At 39.6% G+C, this 27934-nt stretch overlaps 1 protein-coding gene across 1 annotated transcript in view; it reads right to left on the bottom strand.

Annotated features, from left to right (window-relative positions):
• The window catches only part of TEK (TEK tyrosine kinase, endothelial), a 131834-nt gene that overhangs the window by 41831 nt on the left and 62069 nt on the right, over nucleotides 1-27934 (bottom strand). The window contains exons 3-9 of the mRNA XM_006863011.1: nucleotides 15186-15296; nucleotides 14027-14179; nucleotides 11091-11222; nucleotides 10503-10643; nucleotides 7962-8090; nucleotides 7250-7401; nucleotides 4894-5038 (exon numbers count right to left, since the gene is read on the bottom strand). Coding sequence (XP_006863073.1) covers nucleotides 4894-5038; nucleotides 7250-7401; nucleotides 7962-8090; nucleotides 10503-10643; nucleotides 11091-11222; nucleotides 14027-14179; nucleotides 15186-15296 — 963 coding nt within the window. The remainder of the gene's footprint in view (nucleotides 1-4893; nucleotides 5039-7249; nucleotides 7402-7961; nucleotides 8091-10502; nucleotides 10644-11090; nucleotides 11223-14026; nucleotides 14180-15185; nucleotides 15297-27934) is intronic.

Here is a 27934-nt window from a genome sequence, read left to right as displayed (position 1 = left end):
AATGTCCCACCTCCCACCATTCTCCTGGTTAATTCTTTTTCATCCTTCAACTCTCAGCTGCAATATGACTTTTTCAGGGAGGGCTTATCCTAGAATCTCAGTTAGACCTGAGCTTTTGTACACACTCACAGAGCAAATACTTTTCCTTCATGGTACTGTTTAGAGTGTACTATTCTTTGCATAGTGCCAGAAGATGTGCTTCTTAGGTTGGAAGGCACTCAAAATACAACTGGGGAAGAGTTGCCTCCTCAAAGTAGAGTTGACCTTATTGTTGTGAATGGAATTAATCTTTTATGACCTTCACTTGCTAATGTAGAACAATCCAAATTGAGAAGAAACAACTGCAAACATCTATTAATAACCAGAATGTGGAATGTAAGAAATATGAATCTAAGAATATTAGAAGTTGTCAAAAATAAAATGCAACACATGAAGATTGATATCCTAGGTTTAATGGGTTGAAATGAACTGGTCATTGGCCATTTGGAATCAATCATATGGTATACTATGCTGGGAATAACAAACTGAAGAGGCTTTGACATTACATTTCTGGTCAAAAATGACATATCAAGCTCAATCTTGAAGATTAATGATGTTTTTTATAGTATAATGTCCATATCCCACAAGGAAGTCCAGTTGATATCACTATTATTCAAATTTATGTACCATCCACTTAAAGTCAATGATGAAGAAATTGAAGAATTCTACCAACTTCTTCAGTCTAAAATTGATCAAACATACAATCAAAATACATTGATATTTACTGTGATTGAAATGCAAAAGTTGGAAACAAAGAAGAAGAATCAGTCATTGGAAAATATGGCCTTGGATCTGGAGATTGCATGATAGAATTTTCAAAGATCAATGCTTTATTCATTATAATACCTTCTGTCAACAACATAAAAGGCGACTACACACCTAGACCTCATTAGATGAAATACACATGAATAAAATTGACTCTATCTGTAGGAATGGATGATGGAGACACTCAGTATCATCATCCAAAACAAGGCCAGGGCAGACTATGGAAGAGATCACCAATTGTTCATAAGAAAGTTCAAGATGAAACTAAAGAAAATTGAAACAAGTCCACAAGAGCCAAAATATGACCTTGAGTATATCACCTGAATTTAGAGACCATCTCAAGAAGAGATTGAGTGCATTATACACTAATAACCAAAGACCAGAAAAGTTGTGGGAGGACATCAAGAACACCATACAGGAAAGAGCAGAAGACCACTAAAAAAGATAGGAAAGAAAGAAAAGACCAAAGTGGATGCTAAAAGAGACTCTAAGTTGTTCTTGATTAGGTTAAGAAGTTAAAATGACTTGAAGAAATGGTGAAGTAAAAGAACTCAATAGGAATTTTCAAAGAATAGCTTGAGAAAACAAGGTCAATTATTATAATGAAATGTGCAAAGACCTGGACTTTAAAAATAAAAGGGAAGAAGACACTCAGTAGTTTTTTTTCAAGCTGAAAGAACCAAAGACAATAGTCAAGCATTGACTTCCAATGTCCTGGTGTGGATAAGCACTGGATTACTAACCACATGTTGGAGAAGAGTATTTAAAAGTACATGGACTTCCAGAATAAATAAATCTGTTGGAAGAAATACAGCCAGAATGTCCCTTAGAATCCAGGATGGAAAGACTTTGTCTCTCATACTTCAGACATACTATCAGGAGGGAACAGTCCCTGGAGTAGGACATCATGCTTGGTAAAATGGAGAGTCAGTGAAAAAGAGGAATTCCCCCAGATGGATTGACACAGTGGCAGCAGTGATGGGCTCCAGCATAACAAGGATTGTGAGGTTGACATAGAACCAGGCATAAGTGAGGAGGTCTAAGTGAATATGCAGATTTAGACTGGACATGTTTATGTCCATTGATATAGTATACCTTGTCTTCCATTAAAAAATAAAATGAGAATGACTGTTTTAACAACATGGTATGTTTTCTATTTATTGCTTATTTTCCATGGGCATCAAACATTCCAAGAATCTTAAAAATAAGATAATTTATTTTGTCTATAAATCATTTCCTTTCTTCCAAGAACATGAAAGATGTAAAAAAAAGTTTTGATCATGTGAATGTTCTACTGAATGAAAGATATTTGTTTGTTTTTCCCACAATTCAAAAAAAATATTAAGGATTCTGAGGAGATGTATATAGATTCTCATGGCAGAGAATCCAAATCTGTGAAGCTGCATTTGTGCTACTGCTGTAATTGGACTTGAACAAAAAAAATATGTCCTGAAAGTGAAATACAGTTCCCCAGCAAAATGGCGTAGTAGGCAGATCCACTAAGCAGACCCTCGCCAACAAAGACAGGGAAAACCAAGTGAAACAGATACAGATGGTGATCCTAGAACCTGAGCTTCAGATGATAGAACAGAGGAAGTTGAATAGGAGTAGCAACAAAGAAGAAAAATAGGTGGCTGTCAGTTTTATAGGCGAACACGGTTAATTTGAGCTCTTGCTTGTTGTTGGAAGAAAATTTTTCTTCCCTAACATCATAAGAGATGAGAAGATAACCATTCAAGAAGTTGAACAAACTCCTAACAGGATAGACCCCAAAATAAAATCACCTAGACATATTATAATCTAAGCTAAAGGGTTGGAGAAAAAGAGGAAGACTCCCAATGAGATGGACTGGCCAGGTGGCAGCATTTATGGACTCAAGTGTGGCAGCGGTAGTGAGGTTGGCCCAGGATCGGACATTGTTTCGTTCTGCTGTACATGGGTTGCTATGAGTCGGTTCCAACTCGATGGCACCTGACAACAACAACAACAAGCTAAAGACAAAGAAAGAATCTCAAGAGCAGCTCAGGGAAAATGAAAAGTTACATACAAAGGAGAAACAATCACACTGAGCTCTAATTTCTCAGCAGAAACTGTGCAGGCAAGAAGATAATAGTATGACATATAAAAAACTGCAAGAAAAACTTGTTAACTATGAATCATATACTTAGAAAAATTGTCCATCAAATATGATGGTGAAATTAGGACTTTTCCAAATAAACAGAAATTAAAATAATTTGCAAAAACAAGATCAATCTGACAAAAAATACTGAAGGGTGTTCTTTGGACAGAGAACCAACAGCAACAGACAACAACCAGAGAGTAATATGTTTGACAATTTCAACCAGAACTCAGTCCTGATACAGAAGTATTCAAAGTAAAATAAACCTACAAGACTGAAAATAGGGAACCAGAGACAACAGACTGCAACAACAACAAAATCCAAAAGCCATAAAGTAAAAAGAGGGAATGCAGTAGATACAGAGCTTCCAAATGAAGAGGAAATTAAGTAGATTTCCAGAAACAAAATAAGTAAACAAAAATAAACTTAACTGTAACCCTAATATTAGGCCAAGCCTCCTTCCTAACCCTAGCTCAAGCCCTACCTCTAACATGAACCCTAGTTTTAACGATAACCCTAACACGAAATGAAATCCTAGGCCTAGCCTGTTGTTGTCGTTAAGTACCGTTGAGTCAGTTTCGACTCATAGCAACCCTGTATAGGGTTTCTGAGGAGCACCTGTGGGTTTGAACTGCCAACCTTATGGTTCGCAGTCCAGTGCTGATCCTACAGCACCACAGCAAAAGTCCTAACCTAGCCTAAACCTAGCCATAGTCCTATCCCTAATTCCTTAAGTCTACCTGCCTTCCCCAAAATAATATGTCCTAATTTATACTCATTTAATTTTTTTTTTAATTTCTGGGTTTTTTCAAAAGATGCCTAATCAAATAATGAAGTTGACTAAATATAACTAACTTGGGTTATCTTGCTTTCTCATCTTTAATACAGTCGGAAAGCAGAACAGTCTAGCAGAAATGTTCGGGCTTTGAAATCAGGAGACACTGGTTCAAAACTAAGATTTGCCATTTGCCAACTATACTACCTTAGCCAAACCATCTAAATCTGTTTATTCACTGACAAAATGGGGATAGCAGTGTCTATTGAACAAGGTTAAGTATGTGATGGACTTAGCTTTCCCCCTAAGCAAGATAAAGTATTTGATGGAAATAAAATGGGGATAAATCCAAATTTACAGCCAAGTAAATTTGGCTTTACCCCCATTTTATTTCTTTCCCTCAAGCCATAAATGTATACACATCTACTTAGATAAATCTGAATTTTGAAAAACCAATTCTAGCATGAAAGAAAGCCTCAACCCTGAACATGAAAAATTATTCACATTAATTATATAGCATAGCATGGTTTTCATATTAAATAAGTAGTCCTCAAAACAAAGATTCCCCAACATCAGCAAATGGGAAGTCACAACAATGATGAAATTAAATATTTTAGGAAATATAATTACTACCAGATGCATTGTGCCAGACACAATTCCAAGTGTTTTACATTTTTAAAACCTCACTTTAACTTCACGGTAACTCCATGAGTTGTACCAGTTGTCATCTAGTGGGCCTTGACTCATGGCAACCCCATGTGTGTCAGAGCAGAGCTGTGCTCCATAGGGCTTTCAGTGGCTGACTTTTCCAAAGCAGATCACCAGGGTTTCTTGCCATGAGACCTCTGGGTGGGCTTCAACTACTAACACTTTAATTACCAGGTAATAGAAGGTTCATTTACAGATAAACAAAGACTCAGAGTGGTTCAATTATTTGCACAAGGCCACATGCAAGACTACTAAATGGTATAGACAAAACTGAACACAGGACTGTTTCATTAAAGGGCACAATCTTCAACTATCTATTCCGTTTTCATGCATATTATTATTTTTTAAAAAGATTTTGTATCTTGGAAACTAAAAGATGTTTTAGTGGTCCATCTGCTTTTCTCTCTAGAAGCAAACTGTTTCCTTAGTGAAACATAAACACAGCGCATCAAGGATACAAGCTCGTCCTCTAGAAAATGGATCTTACCTTTAACAGAAATATTGAAAGGCTTTTCTACCATCCCAGCCACTGTGTTCACACTGCAGACCCAAACTCCTGAGTCAGGGGGCAGGATCCGTTCAATGGTGAATGTGGCCACTGAGAAATGATCTGTTTGGTTAAAGTCTTTTGGCTGGAAAGGTTAGAAACAAAAAAATAAAGTGCTAGGGATGTATAAACACAAAGGGCCATAACACTGACTCCCTTGCATTGTTTAATAGAAGTTTTCCAAGCAAGACTAAGAAGCCAAATACAACGCTAGTATAAATACTGGCTTATTTCCAAAGTTATTGTAGTAATTCTGAAAGTTTATGTTGGATCAATGCCCTCTGAAAGCCTGCTGTTGTATTTGTGTGTTTGGCAGTGTGAGGTAAACACTCACAAGCAAGGAGTCCATTTCCTTTTGAACTGCTCCTAGTAACATTTGATCCTTTCCAGTCTGATACAGACATGACTAGACAAAAGGACAAAGTGGCTTCCTAAAGCGTTTGAAGGGCTTTTGAGTGTGGTGTAATGGGGGAAGCCAGGGCTCTGAGAATACATTGGCATGACTGAATTCAGATGCCAGCTCTGCCATGCTTGGTCAATTCTGATTTCTACTTCTGCAAAAAGGGGATGTTGTTGTTGTTAAGTGCCATCGAGTTGATTCCGACCCATAGCAACCCTGTAAAGGGTTTCCAAGGAGCAGCTGGTGAGCTTGAACCGCCGACCCTGCAGGTCAAACGGCTTTGCAGTCTGGCGCATTAACCCACAGCGCCGCACCAAGACTCCAAAAAGGGGATGGTGTCTTGGAGTCAGTTCCAACTCATAAACCCTGTGTACAGGGTTTCCGAGGCTGTAGATCTTTACAAGAGCAGAAAGCCTCATCTTTCTCCCACGTAGCAGCTGGTAGCTTTGAACGGCTGACCTTGTGGATCACAGCCCACCTCGTAACCACTATGCTACCAGAGCTCCTGGTAAATGGAAGGGGTCCTGGCGGCATAGTGGGTTATGAGCTGGGCGTTTGAATTTATCAGCTGCACTGTGGGAGAAAGATGAGGCTTTCTGCTCCCGTAAAGATTCACAGTCTCAGAAATCCTATGCAGGGTCTCTATGCGTTGGAAACAAGTTTACGACACCCAACCACCCTCAGTGATCAGTGGTAAGAGTCTTGGTGGCACAGTGGTGAAGGCCGATGGTTCAGACTGTTCCTAGAAAGAGTACAGCCTTAGAAATCCTATGAGACAGTTCTGCTCTATCCTACAGGATCATTATGAGTCCAAATCAGCACGATGTCAATGGATTTTTGTTGTTGCTGTTGTTTTGATATTAAATGAGTGTGGTTGGCCTCACTAGATGATAGATGTTACTTCCATTAATTCATGAGCCATTAACTCATAAAACAGCCAACAAAATTTTGGAAACTGTCATTTTGCTTATTATATCTAATGGGCTGTTTGAGCTGAATCAAGATATTAGCAATGGCACATTCTACATATCCTGTTACCTAGTGGTCACTTGGTTCTGTATTAGGGCCAAGTTCTTAGTTATCTTTAAGAGAAAAGTAAGGCAATAATTTCAAAATCCTTAGATAAGAACATGCTTCAATTTCCTGAGAATCATCTGTGACAAATGATGGAAAGACATTTGGGATGGTTCTTATTAATCTTACATTCGAGATGGTTGGGGGGGAAAAGGGAGGCTTGTTGGAAGGGTAGCATAATCCTTTGCAAGGAAGAGAACTGTTATAATTTTGCCCTAGTCTGACTACTGGTGGACATCAGCAAGGGAACAAAGTAAAGATGTGGGGGAACCCAAAGAACACATTCAGGCCTAAGGGATTCCTTGTATCCTGGTTTCCTGGAGAGCAGATTCAGGATCTCTCTAACTAGAGTCAAATCAATTATCCTGAGTTTCTCCCTTCTTTACTCCCCTAATTGCTGTTAAGAGCAAGATAGAAATACACCTTTCACCTTTCCATGTCCTGGTAGCAGTAACCCCCTGCTGAGTCTTGGACTTTAAATAGCAACACCCCTGCCTGGCCAATGGACCACCTCATTTACCCAGAGGTGGGGAGTTAAAGCATGGGGATACTGTGGAAGCAGATCCGTGAACCACACATAAGTCTGCCTTCCCTGGATACTCAGCTCAACTGGTGGACACATATTACTATCTAATGAGGCTGCCCTGTCTCCCTGGATGTGACATTCATCAAAGCTAACAACAGCCTGGCACTTTGTAAACGTTAGCCACAGTCTAACTCAATCAGATGTAAACGCTGCATGGACTCTAGCCTCTAGTGGACTGATGACTACACAGATAGCATCTAGAGCTGTCAGAAAGTCATATTAAACATGGTACTCACGTGGAGCACTGTCCCATCTGGCTTCACCAGCGTCATTTCTTCATTAGCAGGCAGCGGCCAACCAGAGGCTTTGCAGATGGGGCTAAATTTACCACTGTTTACTTCTATATGACCTGGCAAATCCTCTATCTTTGGGGTCATCCTTGGCATGCCTGAATGGGGAAACCAGTACCGTGAAATAAATTTTTTAACAGTAATAATAAAAATCACTAGCATTTAGCAAATCATGCACTTGGCTTAAAATTTTGTAAATATTTTATTATTTTATCAACACATAATAAACACCTGAGGTTGGTGCTATTGTTATCCCTATTTTATAGGTGAAGAGATTGCAGTCAGAACCCAGATTCGAGTTAGGACTATTTGAATTCAGAGCCCACACTCTTCATCACAAGCTGTGTTTCTCTCTGGACTTGGGAGGTTCAGTATCAATATTAAAATGAGCATCATGACCATATCTCCCCAGACCCTCCTCTTCAGACACCCTCTTGCTTTTTAAGAGAACCCCTACCACCCTCCACACCCCAAAATTATTCTTTCATTCAGCAAACAAACCCATGATATTACTGAATGACAGTATTAGCCTCAATTTTAATATACAAGAAGTATTTCATTGATTGAGAAGTCTGTAAGTTGTCAATGAATAAGAGAATAAGGTGCTTACAAGTGTTCACAGTTGCACATCCCTGACTACAGTGTTACCTTGCTTTACCTTCTTTCTCACACTGGAGCCCTTGCCGTCCTGGAGAGCAGAGGCATCCTTGGAACCGATCACACAGTTCTCCATTGGTGCACTGACACCTAAGCTTACAGTCTGGTCCATAATAGCCAGACTGACATGCTGTAAACAAAGACACCCCAAATCATTATTAATATAGGCGAAGGCAGAAAACTACAACATTAGATGGTTGTTGTTTTTTTATTTCTTTTTTCTTCAGGCTGTTAACCTGTGATTCATTAAGGCTGTATGTAATTCATTTGAGTTACCAGGAATTTGCAAGGTCCGAGAGTTCTGCTTCCAGGAGAGCTGTCAGGCTTCTAAATCACACATGCATAGTGCAGACTCCAAGCAACTTAGCATCTACCCTGGGCCCAGAGACACATTCACTATGAAGCTAATAAAGGTTATGTTCCACACTTCTTATTTGCAGGCACCCCCTCCTAGGCCCTAGCAAAAATGTTCACATAGCCATGCTTTCATGTAAGTTGTATAAATAAGATACTTTTAAATTCTTTTTTGAAAGAGGCATTGGGTTTTTCCCCAGCTTGTGCTTATCTTAAGGTGTACAGTTCGGGGACCAAGTGGGATTGCATCACTGCTGTAACCCCTTCTATGTTTCATGGGAACTGACACAGATCTACAGGGACCTGACTGAGGTGTTGCAGGTCTCTGAAGCTTACTTTTGTGTAACCCCCCTTCCTGCCCACTGTCTCCAAGCCCCTAAGCCTACACTGTACAATATGGTAGGCATATATGTAGTTATGGAGCACTTAAAATATGACTAGGATAAACTGAAATGTACTAGAATTCCAAGAGTTAGTTTGAAAAAAAAGTGAAACATCTCATTCATTTTTTTCTATTGCCTGATACGTTGAAATGATATTCTATATTCTGCAGTAAATAAAATATTCAGATTAACTGTACCTGTCTTTGTCCTTTCTTAATGTGGCTACTAGAAAAAAATTAAATTGCAAATTTACTTTGACTGTACTGGCACAGTTTACATATAATTTACATAATGCATTTCATATTAATTTTGTTCTATTTCTCTTAGACTACTCTGCCCCAGAGCATTGGTAGCAAGTTGCAGCAGATTTGTCTAATGCAATATGTCATTTGATTTCTTGGTTGTTGCTTGCATGAGTATTGATTGTGGATCCAAGCAAAATGAAGTCTTCGATAACTTCAATCTTTTCTCCATTTAACATGATATTTATTAATCCAATTTATTAGTCCAATTGTGAGGATTTCTTTTCTTTACACGGAGGTGCAACCCGTACTGAAGGCTGTGGTCTTTGATCTTCTTCAGTTAGTATTTTAAGTCCTCTTTGCTTTCATCACCTTCATATCACAGGCTGTTATTGAGTCTTCTTCCAATCCTGATACCATGTTCTTCTCAGATCATTTGCTCGTCATACAGATTAAGTTAATATGATGAAGTAATATAACCCTGGCACACACCTTTTCTGATTTTAAACCATTCATTGTCTCTTTGTTCTGTTCTAACAAATGTCTCCTGCTCTATGTACAGGTTCCTCATAAGCACAATGAAATGTTCTGCAATACTTATTTTTTGCAATGTTATTCATGGCATGTCATGATCCACATAGTCAAATGCCTTTTCATAGTCAATAAATCACAAGTAAACATCTTCCTGATACTCTCTGCTTTCCACAAAGATCTACCTAATGTCAGCAATGATAACCCTAGTTCCGCTTTCCACTAAGATCTATCTAATGTCAGCAATGATAACCCTAGTTCCAAATCCTCTTCTCGATCTGGCTTGAATTGCTGGCAGTTCTCTGTTGCCGTGCTGTCGCAGCCATTTTTGAATTATCTTCAGCAAAATCTTACTGCTTGTGATATTAATGGTACTGTTTGATGATTTCCACACTTTGTTCGATCACCTCTCTTTGGAATGGACAAAAACATGGATCTCTCCCAATCAATTGGCCAAGTAGCCATACTCCAAATTTCTTGGCATAGATGAGTGAGTGCTTCCAGGGCTGTATCAGTTTGTTGAAATCTTTCAATTTGTATTCTGTCAATTCCTGGAGCCCTGTTTTTCACTACTTCAGTGCAACTTGAACTTTTTCCTTCGGTACCATTAGTTCTTGATTATTTTTATGTTGTAGTTGTTAAGTGTCATCGAGTTCTGACTCCCAGCAACCTTAGAGTTGTGGGTTTGAACTGCTGATTTTGTGGTTGATAATTCTTCCATAGCCTTCCTGCTCAAAAGTCTGATCTGAAAATCAGTACCATCAGCACCACCTGGAAGTTTCTGAGAAAAGTAGAATCTTAGGCCCAAGCCCAGAATCACTGAATCAGAATCCATGTCTTATTGACTCCCCAAGTGATAAAGCCCATAGTCTTAACAGGAAAGGATAATTAACCTTGGATAAAAACATCTGTCATTCAAAACTCAGTAGCCCAACAACAGTCTAGGTATATCCCAAAGTGGTTTTCGGGAACGGGATCTCCTTTGTACCCCTGCTAGAGCATCTTCTGCTCAGAAGTGTGACTGGAACATACCTTCATTGCACTGCAGACCCTTCCAGCCTGTGGCACAGGAACACCCATAAGGATCTGGGAGACAGAACACATAGGACTTGCATCCCTCTTGTCCACTACAGCGTTCTTTACAAGTTCTGCCAAATGTGTGCAGTTCACAAGCTTTGGGAAGAGGAAAAAGAAAAGCTAATTCAGAGTAAAAAAATTGCAACTTTTTGAAATGCATGATTCTTTTAAAGGGTATCTCCTAGGCCAGTGAGAAAGGAAAATAGTCAAATTCCAGCTGTGCTGGGATATACTCTTAGGACCATTTTATAGATAATGAAACTGCCTCACAGGTTACCATCTACAGTTATCTCAACTGTGCACTGCACAGATCTAGGGGTGGCATTCACATTGTAGACATCAAAGATTTCTATATTTGTTATTACATCAGTTTTTCAGGGACTGCAGTAAAGGGTGTTGATGAAAGGACACTCTTTTCTAATTCACACAGAGGTATCATATGGTTTAGCTACCATTAGTTCCCATTGCCATCTGTGTCCAAATAGAACCAGCAATGATGGTCTTTTAAATCCACAACTTGCTTATCAAGTACTTTTGACTTACCCTTCTCACATGTTCTCCCCATAAATCCAGGCGGGCATATGCACTCCCCAGTGTCTTCATGGCAGACACCATTGTTCATACAAATTGTGCAAGGACGGTTGCATTCAGGTCCCCACTTCTGAGCTTCACACCCTTTTGTTAAGGAAAACAGGACTGGGGTAAGCAGAGTACATTCACTCCACAAATCTTTACTGAATACCTACTATGATTCAGTCATTCTATTGGATGCTAATGAATACAGATAAGTAAAATATGCTCTCTGTTCTCGAAAAGCTAATAATCTAATACAGAAAACAGATTTTTAAACACAAAATAATATAGAAACAAAGAAAAGAGGTACTTAATCCTCTCTTGGGGGTGGAAGATGATATAAAGGAAGTCTTCCCAGAGTAAGTGGTATTTGCATGAAATCTGTACCACCTGTATTAGTACCAAAGAAGACAGGACTGAAGAATAGATTCTAGGCAAAGGATGACAGACGAAGAGAGCATGCAAGTTTAAGCAACTCTGTGAAAGAGTAGAAAGAGAGTGTTGGTTCTCAAAGTATGGTACTTCCCAGTAGCATCACCATCTTTTAAAACCTATTAGAAATGAAAATCCCAGATTCCCACCTACTTCAATTTGTCTTTCCAGGCATAGTAAACTATGTGATTGTCAGATTCAAAATGGCCAATTTCAGCTCACTAATACCTACAATATTGATATTTATGCATTCCATTTCATTTTTGACAATTTTCCTCAATTCATGCTTCGTACATTCCATGTTCCAATTACTAATGGATGTTTACAGCGGTTTCTTTTCATTTTGAATTGTGCCTCATCAGCAAATGAATCTTCTGAAGTTTTAATTCGTTCACACCATCACACTCAACTCTACTTTGAGGAGGCAGCTCTTCCGCAGTTGTATTCTGAGTGCCTTCCAAATTTCCTGGCACTACATTTGACAATATTCTGGTGTTCTTCATCAAATTTCAATAGACAAAATTCTGGTGCTACCTGAGAGTGTTTCTCTGGTATTCATAAGGTTACATTGACTAAATATTCAGAAGTAATCTGTCTCTCCTTCTTCTTAGTCTGTCTTTTTCTGGAAGCTCATCTATAACCTGTCCACCATGGATGAGCCTGCTGGTATTTAAAATACCAGTGTCATAGCTTCCAGAGTCACAGCAACATGTAAACCACCACAGTACGACAAAGTGTCTGATGAGTTGGGGCAGTAATTGGTGGTTCACTTTAAAGTGGGATTAACATATTCTTTGGGGAAGACTGAGATATCAATTTTTGAATAGGTTCCTGGATACCTTCTAATATAAGGAAAACCTAGAGAGTTTGGATGATGCTTTGTGGTCAGGAATTTAGTTCCATTTTTCATCTGAAAGAAATTAGTATCTTTGTCCCTGAACATTACTCTCACAGTGGTAAGCTTGGACCCATGCCCAGAGCTGATGTAACCTTATCATTTCTTTGGCAAGGGCTCATGGTTACCAGTATTTTCTCTAAAATAATCAGGAAGACAGTCAACACAGACCTTGTGTTACAATCTTCCACTTAATAGATAAAGCTACACGATGTCTAAGAGCTAATAACTATCTTAACATATAAAGGAAAAATGTTATTGTAGCATATATTAGTACTTTCTTGAAAGCCAGATAACTGCTTATTTGCACATATTAAAAACTAATGTGAGAGCCAGCTAAGGTCAACATGAACTTCCAGTATATTAAGCTGTCTTTATCCCCATACCTACCTGTAGACCTGTCCCAACTTCACTATGAATCCTGGAAAGGTTGGAAGAACTAAGATCAAGGGAGTAAGAGATGATTTCTTGAGGATGGGGAAGTCAGGAAAAGAGTTTGCTAGCAACAAGTATGCAGTTAGACTTCTGTTATTTTCTTCATAATTCTTCTGATCTAGTAGTTTAAGAAACCATGTATTTGTGGAGTACATAAAGACATCATAGAAATGTAATGATTGTGGGAAATCTTCTGGCAGGAAGAGAATATAGGGTGAGAAGAAATTCTACAATGTGATATTTAATGTAAATCATTAAGGAGCAACTCTGCCTACATTTCAATTTATCCTGGAGAACTGCCCTACTGTTGTTGTTGTTGTTGTTAAGAGGTTCTTAGTTTCTGTTTTGTTGTTGTTAGTTGTTAAGTGCCGTTGAGCCTGTTCCAACTCATAGTGACCCTGCATAGGATTTCCAGTGCTGATCCTGCAGCTCCACACCAGGTCTCCAAGTACTCTATGTTGTTGGGGCAGTTAAGTGCCTTCGAGTAGGTTCCAACTCATGGTGACCCTGTATAGGGTTTCCAAGAAGCAGTTGGTAAGCTTAAAGCGCCAACCTTGCAGTTCAAAGTGACCTTTAGGTCCACTGCATTATCCTGCAGTGCCACACCAGAATGTTGCTGTTGTTGTTAAGTACCATCGAGTCGGTTTCAACTCATAACAACCCTGTATAGGGTTTCCGAGGAGTGGCTGGTGAGTTTGAACTACCAACCTTGTGGTTCTAACTGACCTTGCAATCCAGCCCATTAACCCACAGCACCACACCAGGACTCCACACCAGAACAGTTCCACCTAAAAAATAGTTCACTCTATTTTATATCCTGAAAGATAACTTAGGGTGGGGCCTAAACAATCTGAACAACACCCTTTGTACTTGTATTGCCATATTCCAATGGCTATTTATCTACTTAAGTATCTACCTACTCTGATTGGGTTAGGTCAATCAGATACTTTCTCCTGGAAATTCAAAATTGGAAGCAAAAGAATCATTGTAGATGTCAACTCTTCCATGCTTCTCCTAACAATCCTCACTACCCTTCCAAACAATACATGGCTTTGCTTAATCTAACCAGAGTCAGTTTCTATTTCCTGCAACTAAAAACTTCTAACAACGATTTCATCAATTGTGGTGCCTCTCAACCACTTACTCCGAACTATCAGCCTGGTGAAAGCCGAGGTGAAGAGGTTTCCTCCTATGTACCTGGCCGAATATACTCCAGCATCCTGGGGCTGAGCATGTGGCAGGTGCACTTCCAGAATATCGGGGACTTCATGCCGGGGCACAGAATGGATGAAGGAACCTGGTAAGAGAGAGGCGTAAACAATGAGTCATATGCAAACCCTCTAGTTTCCTTGTCTGACCACTACCTCTGATCAGTTTTGCCTGACCAAAAAATAGTGTGTGCATGTGAGAAAAGACTGAGAAGTCTGAATTGTTCAAAGTTCTCCTAACAGTGGTCAAAAGCATGGTGATAGAGTAGACAGAGTCTTCTTATGAGTCTTATCAACAAACACACAAGGAAGGGGGATAGGCTAATGTTCTTATCTTCTGCAATAAAGGTGAACATAGAAAGGTGAGCAAATCTAGTGGGAAATGTCAAGTAACCCTGACAACTCTTCAACTAACCAAGAGATGCCTCAGATCCCTATTTAAAACTATCCAAGTTCTATCCACTCACAGTGCCCAGAATGATCCACATCAATATTTCAACTGAATCCAGCAACAGCTACTAGATGATGTCAAACCACAGATGGAGCCTAGACAGATTAGATGGCTCATGGGGACTCCCAGAACTGCTGCCAATGGACTTCCTAAGTTTGATTTGATCATTTCCTTAGTGTCACAATAAAACAACACACATTTTACATGACTTGAACCTGGGACCCCACTTACCATATCATGATGAGGTTTTATTGAATATAGATGCAGCATGTGTGTGTTGTTGTTGCTGTTGTTGTTACGTTTTGTCAAGTCAGTTCCAACTTACAGAGACCATGTATAGGGTTTCTGAAGAGCAGCTGGTGGGTTTGAACCACTAACCTTGACATTTGCAGTCCAGTGCTTATCCTATAGTACCACCCCTAGAGTCCATATGTGTAAGTCCCTTCAAATAATTAATTTGATTAAGTAACCAAGCACATTACCTAACAGAGCAGTTTCTAATACAGAATTTGATAAACTTGGGAAATGTCACCTGTACTTCAAACATCTGCTTCCAGGACTACAATAGCATAATGATGTTATATGGTGTGTGCTATCTGATGTCTCACATGATGGTGTTGGAAGGAAATAAAACCCATACTCACCATTTTTGTAAATCACTGCATCTTCTTCCTTAATCACTTCCTTTTTGAAAGATATGTTCACATTATCTCCTCTGTCCACAGTCATCGTTAAAGTAGCTGGCAGGAAGGAAGCTTTTAAAAGAAAAAGAAAAAGTTACCAACAGGAGGTCACACCATTTCTCCAGGAGCAATTGAAACTTGAGTTTCAGAAAATGACACTGACTTTCATTATGTGAAACAAATGGTGGCTAATTGGTTTTAACCTTTTGAGGATTATGTTGTTGTTGTAAGTGCCCTCGAGTTGGGTCCAAATCACAGCGACACTGTATAGGGTTTCTGAGGAACAGATAATGGGTTTCAATTGCTGAACTTATGGTTAGCAGTCCAGAACTTCTCTAAGGGTTATATACCCTTTCAGTAATCTGATGAAAGATATGGTCATTTTCTTTGTAAAAATGCAAATAGACACACGCAACAAGCACATACACAACTCCTCAATACAAATGATTGGGGAAATAGAAACTTTGAATTGATTAGCATCTATTATCAAAACAAGGTATGTGGTGACTCTGTAGGATAAGCACTGGACTGCAAACCGCAAAGTAGGCATTTCGGGTCCACCAGCCACTCCATGGAAGAAAGATGAGGCTTTCTGCTCCTTCAAAGATTTATTGCTGTTGTTAAGTGCCATTGAGGACGTTCTGACTCATAGGGTTTCTGAGGAATGGTTGGTGGGTTTGTACTGCTGACATTGTTTATCCTACCAAACTGCACCAGGATGCCATTTAATTATAAAAGGCTCAGAATGATATAATTTATATAGTGCATTCAGATGAATCTCATTTTCTCCTTTTAACTCATTGGTCAAGTCCATTCTGACAAGTCTATTTCCTTATAGAAATAAATATATTTCAAGTGCACAGTTTCTGTACACTGCTATTGAATTACAGAAAAATTTTGGTATAACACAGGAACATTCTCCAAATTCTGTGTTGGCATTTTTACTCAAGAAGTTTTCAGTTATTACATCATTTATTTGGTCTCTCATCAGATTTGGAACATGCCATTGCCCTAGTCCCTTGGTTGATTGGACAATAAATCTTTTAACTTTCTTCCAGTAACACCAGTTTCTAAAATTCTTTAACGTGCCCCATATTTTGCAAAGAACCACAGCTGCAAACTTTAAGCTCTGTTAAGTCAATGTTAAAGATGTAAAGATCACCACTAAAAGAGAAAAAGATGCAGAATATGTAACTTCCTTAAATATGGAGGGTAGGAAGAAATAGGAGAAGGAATAAAGAAAATTAAGCTTACGCAATAGATGATAGAAAAGGAGAAAAAATGTTCAAAGAAAAGGCAAAATATGATACAGAAATCATGTCAGATATATTTGTTAGAAGTCAGAGAAACTCATAATGAATTTTAATATAAGATAATTTCTCTATTTTTTTCCTTGAAGGCCTGATATGGAATTGTAGGACAAGCAATGAACTACTAACTGCAAGGTCGGCTGCTGAAACTCTATACAGAGTCACTACATGAATTGGAACCAACTCAACAGCACGTAACAACAACAAAACTTTATTCTATGTTGCACCTTAGACCTCCTGAAACCCCAACGACTGGACAAGGGCCACTACTATCTCCTGTACCTCCTGATCAACAATAGACAAAAGCCAACACCAGCCAACCTTGCCCAGAACTGAGCTGCACAAACATTGAACCAAGAACTGCACACATATTTCCATTCTCTATCATACCCACTAGAAGATGGATGGTGAGTGCCTAAGAACACACATACAATCATTGGTTAAATACAAATACAACACTCAATACATTGGTGACCACAGATAGCTTCAATTCACACATACACAAAATAAGACAGAATAGCTTTAAAAAGTGACCAAAATGCAGAGCCAGAAAATGTTTCTGAGGAAGAAATGGTACTGGACCTACCTGATAAAGAATTCAAAAGAATGATATTTAGGTACCTTCAATGGATTAAGACAAAGAAAAGTACAGAGGAAAGCAAGGAGAACACGGGGAAAACAACATTAGAAGAATTCAGGGAAACACTGCAAGAACAAACTGACACAGTGAAAAATTAAAAGTCATACAAAAACAACAAATAAAAATTCAGGTAATTAATACTAGTATTTCAGAAATAAATAATACATTGGAAGGGCAAAGGAGCAAATTTGAATCAGTGGAAGGCTGAATTAGTGACCATGAAGACAAATCTCTCAATACTAATCTGCCAGAAGAGCACTCAGGGAAAAAAAGGACTAGATCTGAAGAAAGCTTAAGAATTATGTGGGATAGCATCAAGTAAAATAGCCTATATGTGCTCAGAATCTGAGAGCAGGAAGACATAAAAAAAACAAAACAAAACTACACAAAGAATGTCAGAGCTGTTGGAAGAAACTTTCCTTAACATCATGAAGGACAAAAAGATATGCACATTCAAGAAACTGAACAAACTCCAAACAAGATCAATGTCAAAAGGAAATTACCGAGGCATATTATAATCAAATCCAAAACCAAAGACAATGAAAGAATCCTGAGAGAAATTCAGGAAAAATGAAAGTTACCTACAAAGGAAAAGCAGTAAGATTAATTCTGACTTTTCAGCAGAAACCTTGCGAGCAAGAAGACAATGGAATGACATATATAAAACTCTGAAAGAAAAAACTGCCAACCAAGAATCATGCAGTGGTTGCTGCTAGGTACCATTACACTATGCACAACAGAACAAAACACTCCCTGGGTCTGTGCCACCCTCACAAGTGTTGTTACATTTGAGTCCATGGCTGCTGCCACCATGCCAATCCATCTCATTGGTGACCTTCCTCATTTTCACTGATCCTCCACTTAACCAAGCATGATGTCCTTCTCTGGGGCATGTTATACCGAACAAAATAAACAGAAATTTAAAACCAAACTAACTTTACAAAAACACTAAGAGTAGTTCTTGGACCGAGACCCAGCAACAGCAGACCTGAGATTAATATGCATGAGAACACCACAGAAGCGAAACCCCATACAGAAATATCCAAAGTAAAACAAACCTACAAGTCTGAAAACAAAGAACCAACGATATCAATTTATAACAAAGACAATTGCAAAGTAAAAAAGGGAATACTATTGCTACAGAACTTCCAATAGTAAGGAAGTCGTGTGGTTTTCAAGACAGAACAAATTGTTTCAAACTTGGGAGGAAATTAATAAATTACAGGGTAATATAAAGAAAACCATTCTATCTTCTCAAAACAAAAGAGGAAAAGGATTTAGTAAACTCTCAAACAAGAGTCCCCATAGGGTTTTCTAGATTGTAATCTATATGAGAATAGAAAGTCCAGTCTTTCTCCCAAGGATGGACAGGTGGGTTCCAACCACCAACTTTTGGGTTAGCAGCCAAGCACTTAACCACCGCATCACCAGAGTTTGTTAATCAAGCCCTTAGCTGGCTAGAAAAGGTCAGTGTCCTTTCCAAATCCAAACAGAAGCACTGGTGTGGTGACATTTCTAATATGAACGTGAGTTGCTGCTTTCTGAAAAGTATGAAGGGACGGCAAGTAGGGGCCTGGACAGGAGTAATTTAGAGGGTCTCTTCTCACATGGGCAAGGTGTTTCTTCATTTATCAGTCTTACCACATTGGCTCTCTGGTACATGCTCCTGGCTCTGAGAAAATTTCCTGACCAGTTCACTTTGTTGTTTCTTTCTATGTGCTTTGTTTATATTTTCTGATCCTTTGTGTGAAGGTTGTTTAGTTGACCGAGGGGACTGTTCATTCTCAGCACTGTATTCTGAAAAAGAACCCGATTCCCCAGCAGGCTCAACTCCAATGTAACTTTTTCTCTTCACTTCACAGCTCTTTATTATTTCACACTTTATGCCTTATAAGATGCCTGTTTTCACAAGCAGGAACAGACACACCAGAGTTTCATTGCTGCTGGTGGTCTTTGTCCAGCCTGTCAAATCTTGTATTGTCTCCAGGCTGATTTTTCATTGCTGAGTACTAAGGAAGGGACCCAAACTTCATGCTGTACTTTGGGTTTCTCAATGACACAGGAACCTGGCTCCCAGTTTAGTGTAGTAGCTGTATACCGATGTCTTGTGACTTGTCTGGATCCTAAAAACAATACTCTTTAGGTAGTGGTTAAATGCTCGGCTGCTAACCAAAAGGTTGTTGTTGTAGTTGTTGTTGCTAGGTGTCCTCAAGTCCGTACCGGCTCACAGTAACCCTATGCACAACTGAATGAAACACTGCCTGGTCCTGGGCCAACCTCACTATTGTTGCCACACTTAAGCCCATCGATGCTGCCACTTTGCCAGCCCATCTCGCTGGGGATCTTCCTCTTTTTCTCTGACCCTCCACTTCACCAAACATCCTTCTCCAGTGACTGGTCCCTCCTGACAATCCGTCCGAAGTATGAGAGTTGAAGCTTAGCCATCCTGGCCTCCAAGGAGCACTCTGGATGCACTTCTTCGAACACAGATCTATTGGTTCTTCTGGCAGCCCATGGCACTTTCAGTATTCTCTTCCAACACCATAACTCAAAGCATCAATTCTTCGACGGTCTTCCTTATTCACTGTCCAGCTTTCACACGCTTATGAAGTTAGTGAAAATACCATGGCTTGGGTCAGGTGCACTTTAGTCCTCAAGCTGACATCTTTGCTCTTTAAGACTTTAAAAAGGTCTTGTGCAGCACATTTTCTTAATGTAATACGTCTAAATTTGCCTAATTTTTTGACTGCTGCTTCTATGAGTGTTGATAGTTGTTCCAAGAAGAATGAAGTCCTTGACAACTTCAATCTTTTCTCCGTTGGTAAGAATGTCGTTTATTGGTCCACTGGTGAGGATTTTTGTTTTCTTTACAGTGAGAAGCAATCCATACCAAAGGCTGTGGTCTTTGATCTTCATCAGTAAATATTTTAAGTCCTCTTCACTTTCAGCAAGTAAGGCTGTATCATCTGCATATTGCAGGTTGTTAGTGAGTCTCCCTCCCATCCTGATGTCACATTTTTCTTCACATATCTCATCTTCTCAGATTATTTGCTCAGCATACAGGTTGAATAAGTATGGTAAAAGAATACAACCTTGTTGCACACCTTTCTTAATTTTAAACCAGTCAGTGTTCCCATGTTCTGTTCGAACAACTGCCTCTTGGTCCATGTACAGATTCCTCATGAGCACAATTAAGTGTTCCGGAATACTCATACTTTGCAATGTTGTCTGTAACTTGTCATGACCCACACAATTGAAAGCATTTGCGTAGTCAAAAAAGCACAGGTAAATCTCTTTCTGATATTCTCTGCTTTCAGCCAAGATCCATCAGACATCAGCAATGATATCCCTCATTATATGTTCTCTTCTGAATCCAGCTTGAATCTCTGGAAGTGCTCTGTCAATGTATGTTTGCAGTCATTTCTGTATTACCTTTAGTAAAACTTTACTCGCATGCGATATCAAAGATATTGTCCCACGATTTCCACATTTCATTGTGTTTGGAATGGGCACAAATACAGATCTCTTCCAATCAGTCAGCCAGACAGTTGTCCTTCAAGTTTCTTGGCAGAGATGAGTGGATGCCTGCAGTGCCACCTCACTTTCTTGAAAGATTTCAATTTTTATTCCATCAATTCCTGGAGCCTTGTTCTTTGCCAATTCCTTCAATATGCCTTGGACTTCTTCCTTCAGTATCATTGGCTCTTGGTCATATGCTACCTCCTGAAAAGGTTGAATATCAACCATTACCAAAAACTGTTGTTGTTGTTGTTGTTAAGTGACGTCGAGTCGGTTCCGACCCATAGCGACCCTGTACAGGGTTTCCGAGGGTGTAAATCCTTACGGGAGTAGAAAGCCTCATCTTTCTCCCGTGGAGCGGCTGGTAGTTTCAAACCGCTGACCTTAAGGTTCACAGCCCGATTCGTAACCACTACGCTACCAAAAACTAGAGGGTTCAAACTCACCAGCTGCTCCATGGGAGAAAAATGTGGCAGTCTGTCTTCATAAATACGATCGCCTTGGAAACTCTATGGGGTAGTTAGTTCTACTGTGTCCTTTACGGTAACTGAGTTGAAAATCCACTCAAGGGCAATGAGTTTGGTTTGGGGGAGTTTAGTATTGACCAGGCACTACTCTAATAATTTTATGTATACTTGATTTTCATAATATCCCTTTGTGGTAAGTACTATTATTATCATAATTACACAAATGATGAAATTTATGTACAGAGAGGTTAAATAACCTGTCAAAGACCATAAATAAATACAGGGCAGAATCAGGATTTGAACCAGGCAACTTGTCTTCAGATACACTTGCCTGCTTCCCCTACCTTATGAGATATTAGCACTGGAAGAGACTGTAAGTTGAACTACCTTATCGTAAGAATTACTGAGGAGTAGATAGGAATATGACTTCCTTATTCTGCCCGTTAACTAACTTATTTGCATGAATTAATTAACTGGCAGAATTTAACTAAGAACATAATCCATCTAATAACTGGCTGCCTGTCGCTTATTCCTTAAGGACAGGAGAAAAGGAAACGGTAGTAAAAGTTGCACACAAAGATGTTTCCCATGGATGAAAAATAAACGAGCTAAATTTGACTTGTCTCCTTTAAATTTGTTGGAAGATAAGTACTAACAGTAATACTGTAGTTAGGTTCACATTATTTTATTTAACTCTTACAAGAATCCTCTGTGGACAGTAGATCCATAATCTACCAATGATGGAAGTAAAGCTAAACCCAAGGTAACCTGACAGAGAATAAGAGTGAAAATAGAGATGCGAACTTGACCTCTACACCTGTTTCTATTCATTATCCAGTCCCAGACCCTTAGTTCTCAAGTCCAGCCATTCTGAACAATATCCACTTCCTCAAACAGGTCGCATCATGTCCAGATTCCTCCCTTCTGTTCTCGCCTTCTTTGCTCCTAGTCCTCACCATATGCACATGCCCCAGGAGGCAGCACAGGGTAATGGTCAGTGTCTGGCCTCTGAGATTCAGCCTCAGTTCATCTTCCCAGGGTCAGCGTTCACAATCTGTGTGAGCCCAAAGATGTCACAATAGCTACAAGGCTCCTCTATTAATGGGATCATAATTGTCTTCACCAAGTCAATGAGTGCTGCAGCTTGCACTCAATGACAAAGCTAAAAGTTGGAGCTTGAGCTCACTCAGCGGCACCATGGCAGAAAAGCTTGGTTGTCTGCTTCCATAAAGATTACAGTTAAGAAAATCCTATGAAACAGTTCTACTCTACTACACAGAATGCAGCCATGGCTCAGAATCGACTTGATGGCTATAGTCTTTAGCTGTTGTTTGTTTAATAGTCCTCACTGGACATGCAATCAAAGGAAATTTGGTAATGATATACATTAAGTTCCAAGGGAAGTGTCAGGCATATATAAATGCTCAGGAAATGTTAGCCACTGTTCATCATGGCACCCCCAGTGTGTGCCAAAAAGGGAGGCTCAAGAATACCTGGGAAATGAAGAAGAGACAAGTGAATGAATGAATGTGGTTTCAAATTTTCTGATTTTCTCTTTGCTTTCAATATGTTCATTTGGCTCCTCCATATCATGACTTCATAAATCATGTTGGGATTTAGATGTTCTTAAAATACAGCTATTTTTCAAATTAAAATGGGGAGGGGAAAATGTTTCCTCTAATGGAAGATTCTGAAAGGGACCTTTAGATCTGAAAACATTCTGAACTTTATTTATAACTTCCTTCTCCCAGATGAAATTGATTTGACAAAACTGCTTTTGACGGTTTGGGATGATACCATTGATAAAAAAAAAACAGTTTGGCCATTTGAGGTGTACGAGCCAATTTAAGCCATGTTTTGGCACATCACAAATGGATTTTCCACTTCCTCCCCATATGCACGAGTCAGCAGCAAGCAGGAATACACTGGTGTTTATTCTGTCTGTCTGTGTCCCTGAGCAGGCATTTCTCAGTTCCCATGTGTTTTACTCAGAAATGAATGGCAACATAAAGGCATAGCTTTGGGGGCTTTCATGATCCACTATGAAGGAAGGATATCAGTTTCCTCACACAACATTTCAGTCGCTGGACATTCAGCAAGAGAAATGGGAGGGTTGTCATCAAATCACTTACAAACTGCTATGACTTTTGTTATTACGTACCTTCTTCTGCAATATCTCACTTAGCACAAAGCTTCAGAAACAAGTCTATTGTTTAGATCAAATATTATTTTAAACACATTCTTAAGAACTGGCTTTTTACACATGTTGTTGTCATTTTAAACACAAGACCGTTTCCTATATCTTCATTTCATAGATAAATAAAATAAGACTACTCCTTCTTGTGTGTTGTCAAAGCAATTCCAACTCATAATGATAATTTAAGACAGAGTACCACTTCCTCCAAGGGATTTTCCAGGCTGCAATCTTTACGTAAACTGACTGCCAGGTCATTTCTCCCATGGAGCCATTGGTGGGTTGGAACCCCTCACCTTTCTGTTCACAGTAGAGTGCTTAGCCATTGTACCAACCACTAAGGCTCATAATAAGATAACTAAATCAATCAATTGCTGCGACCTGATTCCAACTGAGTGATCCTTTAGGAAAAAGTGGAACTGCCTCATAAGGAACCCTGATCGGTAGTGTGTTACGCATTAGGTTGCTAACCACTAAGTCAGCAGTTTGAATCCACTAACTGCTCCAGGGAAGAAAGAGAAGACTTTCTGCTCCTAAAGATTTATAGCCGTGTACAGAGTCCCTATGAGTTAACAGCATGCAGCAGCAACACTGCCCTGTAGGGTTATCAAGGCTGCAATCTTATCAAAGCAGACTGCCACATCTTCCTCCCTTGGAGTGGTTGGTGGTTCCAACTGCTGATCCTTTGGTTAGCCATTGAATACTTATCCACAGTGCCTCAGGGCTACTTATAAGATACTGTTGTTATTAAGTGTCTTTGAGTCATTTCCAACACATAGAGACCCTGTATAGGGTTTCTGAGGAATAGCTGGTTGGTGAGTTTGAACCGCCAACCTTGCGGTTCTAACTGACCTTTCAGTCCAGTGTTTATCCAAAAGTGCTACACTGTAGAATCAACTCCTAATAAGATACCTTGTTGTTAAGTGCCATCGAGCCGGTTCCGACCCATAGTGACCATGTATAGGGTTTCTTAGGAGTGACTGGTGAGCTTGAACTGCCTCTTTTGCAGTCCAGAGCATTAACATACAGCACCACACCAGGACTCCTAATGAGATACCTAGAAGGTAAATAAAAGGAGCGCTGGGTTTAATAGCTAAATGCTTTGCTACTAAGCAAAAAGTCTGTGGTTTAAACTCACCTGTGGCTCCATGAAAGAAAAGACCTGTGGAGCCCTGGTATCCTATTTATGCTGAAGGATAAGTACTGAACTGCTAACTTCTAGGTCAGTGGTTCAAACCCACCAGCCACTTCTTGAACACTCTATACAGGATGCTATGAATCAGAACTGACTTGATGGCAGTTAACAACAACATTTGCTCCCATAAATATTACAGCCTGGGAAACCCTATAGGGCAGTTGTACTCTGTTCTAAAGGGTCACGATGAGTCAAAATCAACTCAATGGCACATAGCAACAACTAAGACCACACAGCTAGTAGGCTGCAAAAGAAAAATCAAAACTCAGGTGAGTATGAATCTAATAACTGTCTTCTTCTTACTGGAGCTTTTGCCTGCCTTTGTCTACCCTTGACCTGTGAGGGCCTAGACTCTTGGTTTGGATGGGTCATTATGATAGATCTTTAACTGCCTGTGTTCTGGCTCCACATGCTGTATGTATTTCCCTTTGTACATTATTGAATTAATTCCAACATCAGCTGTTGCTTCACAATTCATTCCTGTGAAACCACTGGGGCACAAGCTTCAGATCATCTTCACTCAGAAGATGGAAACATCAGCAGAGGAACGTTACTCATCTACAAGTCAAATCCCAAATGACTGATGTGAAAAATAATAGAGCTGTCTTTTCAGCCATGCTAGCTTTGGCACACCTCACATCCCTTTGTTCAACCTCTCTTCCCTCACCCGAGAGCTGCATTCCTGGGAATTTCTGTCGGACACTTTCCCACTACTCCTGGTGTTATTTAAAGGTGAACACTATAGTTTTGCTAAGAAAACCTTTTCCTTCATTTGTAATAAATAGCAATTTTTATCTCTTTTGAGCTTAAAATGAGCCTACTGCCTTCAAATCCTTTAGTAACTACCATTAAAAAATTCAAAGAAATATTTTCAGGTGGATTCCAGCTGGGTGTTGAATCTATGCCTTTGCAATCCAAAATGTGATCCATGACCTGGAAACTTGTTAGAAACGCAGACTCCCAGGATCGCTCCACCCTCTCTCTAAATCAGAGTCTGCACTTTAACAAGACCCCTTCAGGGAATTTGTAAGGCATTCAACTTTGAGGACGTACTCATCTTGGAAAGTGCAGATATCTGTGTAGGAAAATGCCAGAGAACTGTGCAGAGATGTATATTCCTTATATGGATCATTTTGATAATTAAAAATCAAACTTCCAAAGAGTTCACAATGTCATTATCTCACAAAACGATCAATTCTCAGCCACAGCACCCTGTGATTAGGACCCTGTTAACTTAGAAAGGACTTCTTCATTTCAGGTTTCATCAGCCCAGAGAAAATAACTGTTGGGGAGGGACTAGATTATTCGGGTTTGAACAAGCAGTTATCTCTGCTAGAACTTTGTGCCCTACTCCCAGCAGGCAGCATCAGGAACACCAGATGTTTGCCTGTTTAGCTCTCTGTCTAGAAGCTTCAGGGTCGAATTTTGTTTGTGGTTGGTAAGTGACCCATAGAGACCGTGTATGTGTAGGGTTTCCAAGAAGTGGCTGGTGAGCTTGAACCGCTGACCTTGGGGTTCAAACTGATTTTGCAATTCAGCACATTACCCCACAGCACCACACCAGGACCCCTCAGGGTAGAATAGAATCATTAAATAATATTTACAACACTGACTCCTCCAATGGCCATAAGTTTGTTGGATTGACCTAAAGATTAGTTTGCTATGGAGAAACTAGAACCGTCATACTCTGCTGGTGGAAATGTAAGTTAGTACAACTACTTTGAAAACCATTCTGGCAGTTCCTCAAATGATTAAACAGAGAGTTACCATATGGCCTCTCAACTCCAGCTCTAGATACATACTCAACAAAAATGCAAACATTTGTCCTTTGAAGAATGTATAAACAAATGTTTATTGTAATTGTTGTTAAGTGCCATCGTTGGTTCTGACCAATAGAGACCCTGTATAAGGTTTCTGAGGAGCAGCTGGTATAGCAGTATTCCTCATAATAGTCAGAAACAACACAAATGTCCATCAATGATAATGGAAAAGCAAAATGTGCTGTATGCATACAATGGGATATTATTGGACCATAAAAAAAGAACAAAATATTGATCTGTGGAGGTCTGTAGCGTAGTGGTTATGAATCGGGCTGTGAACCACAAGATCAGCAGTTCAAAACTACCAGCTGTTCCACAGGGGAAAGATGAGGCGTTCTGCTCTGGTAAAGATTTACAGCCTCAGAAACCCTGTACAGGGTCGCTATGAGTCGGGTCCGACTCCACGGCACACAGCCACCACACAACCAGAATAAGCCTTGGAAGCACTGTGCTAAGTGAAAGAAGCCAGTCACAAAAGACTACATCGTTGACCCTTGAGCAACATGAACTCAAGGTTTGAACTGCAGGGGCCCACTCACAAGCGTTTTATTCTGTTGCGATTACAGTGAGTTTCTGTGTTGCACACATCCATTTAAAATGCCATGTGACACTAATCATCTTCTGGTGAGCAGTTCATCTCTGTGGAGGTGATTGGAAAGACAAACCGGTCATCAGGATATAAAGTCACTTGGCAGTTTAAGCAGATACTTACAACACTTAACTCATCTCAATAGCAATAGGGAAAAAAAAAAAAATCCATGTATAAATTGGCCCATGCAGTTCTGGTGTGGCGCTGTAGGATAAGTGCGGGGCCACAAAGTTGGTTTGAACTACAAAGTCAGTGGTTGAACTCACCTACACTGGATCACTATGAGTCACAATTGACTTGACAGCACTTAACAGCAACAACAACATGCAGTTCAAACCTGTGTTGCTCAAGGGTCAACTGTAAATTATACTTGGATTTTTGACTGAGCAGGAGGTTGGCACCCCTAGCCCCTGCATTGTTCATAGGTCAACTATTTATTATATGATTCCATTCTTATTTAATGTCCAGCAAAGGGAAATCTACAGAAACAGCGTATTAGTAGCTGCTTAGGAATGAGGGGAATAAGAGGATGGCAAACTGCTTGCTGTAGAGTATGAGCTTTCTTATTGAAATGGAGAAAAGGTTTTAAATTTACCATGGTAATGGTTGCACACATCTGTGAATATATTAAAAGCAATTGAATTATATGTTACAAATAGGTGAATTGAATGGTATGTGAATTGTATGAGAGGTGAATTGTACGGTGGCTAATTGTATCTTAGTAAAGATGTAAACAAACAAACAGGTTTAGCTTAGGATCCACTTCTGTTTTGTGAGAAAGGTACAATCACACTACTACCTTCAGGGAGGCAATAAGGTGCAAATAATTATTGCTCCTCCCTCAGAGAAGGTTCCCAAAATCCTCCAAAATTCTGGTGTTCTTTCTGTGAGCTAGGCTTTAGCATGCTATACTACTACTACTATGAATCGGGCTGCAAAACTTAAAGGCCAGCAGTTCGAAACTACCAGCTGCTCC

The sequence above is a fragment of the Chrysochloris asiatica genome, unplaced genomic scaffold (genome assembly GCF_000296735.1).
Source record: "Chrysochloris asiatica unplaced genomic scaffold, ChrAsi1.0 scaffold00053, whole genome shotgun sequence".
Taxonomy (NCBI): Eukaryota; Metazoa; Chordata; class Mammalia; order Afrosoricida; family Chrysochloridae; genus Chrysochloris; species Chrysochloris asiatica.
The sequence above is the reverse complement of the archived record's forward strand: the minus strand, read 5'-3'. Positions and strand labels throughout refer to the sequence as shown.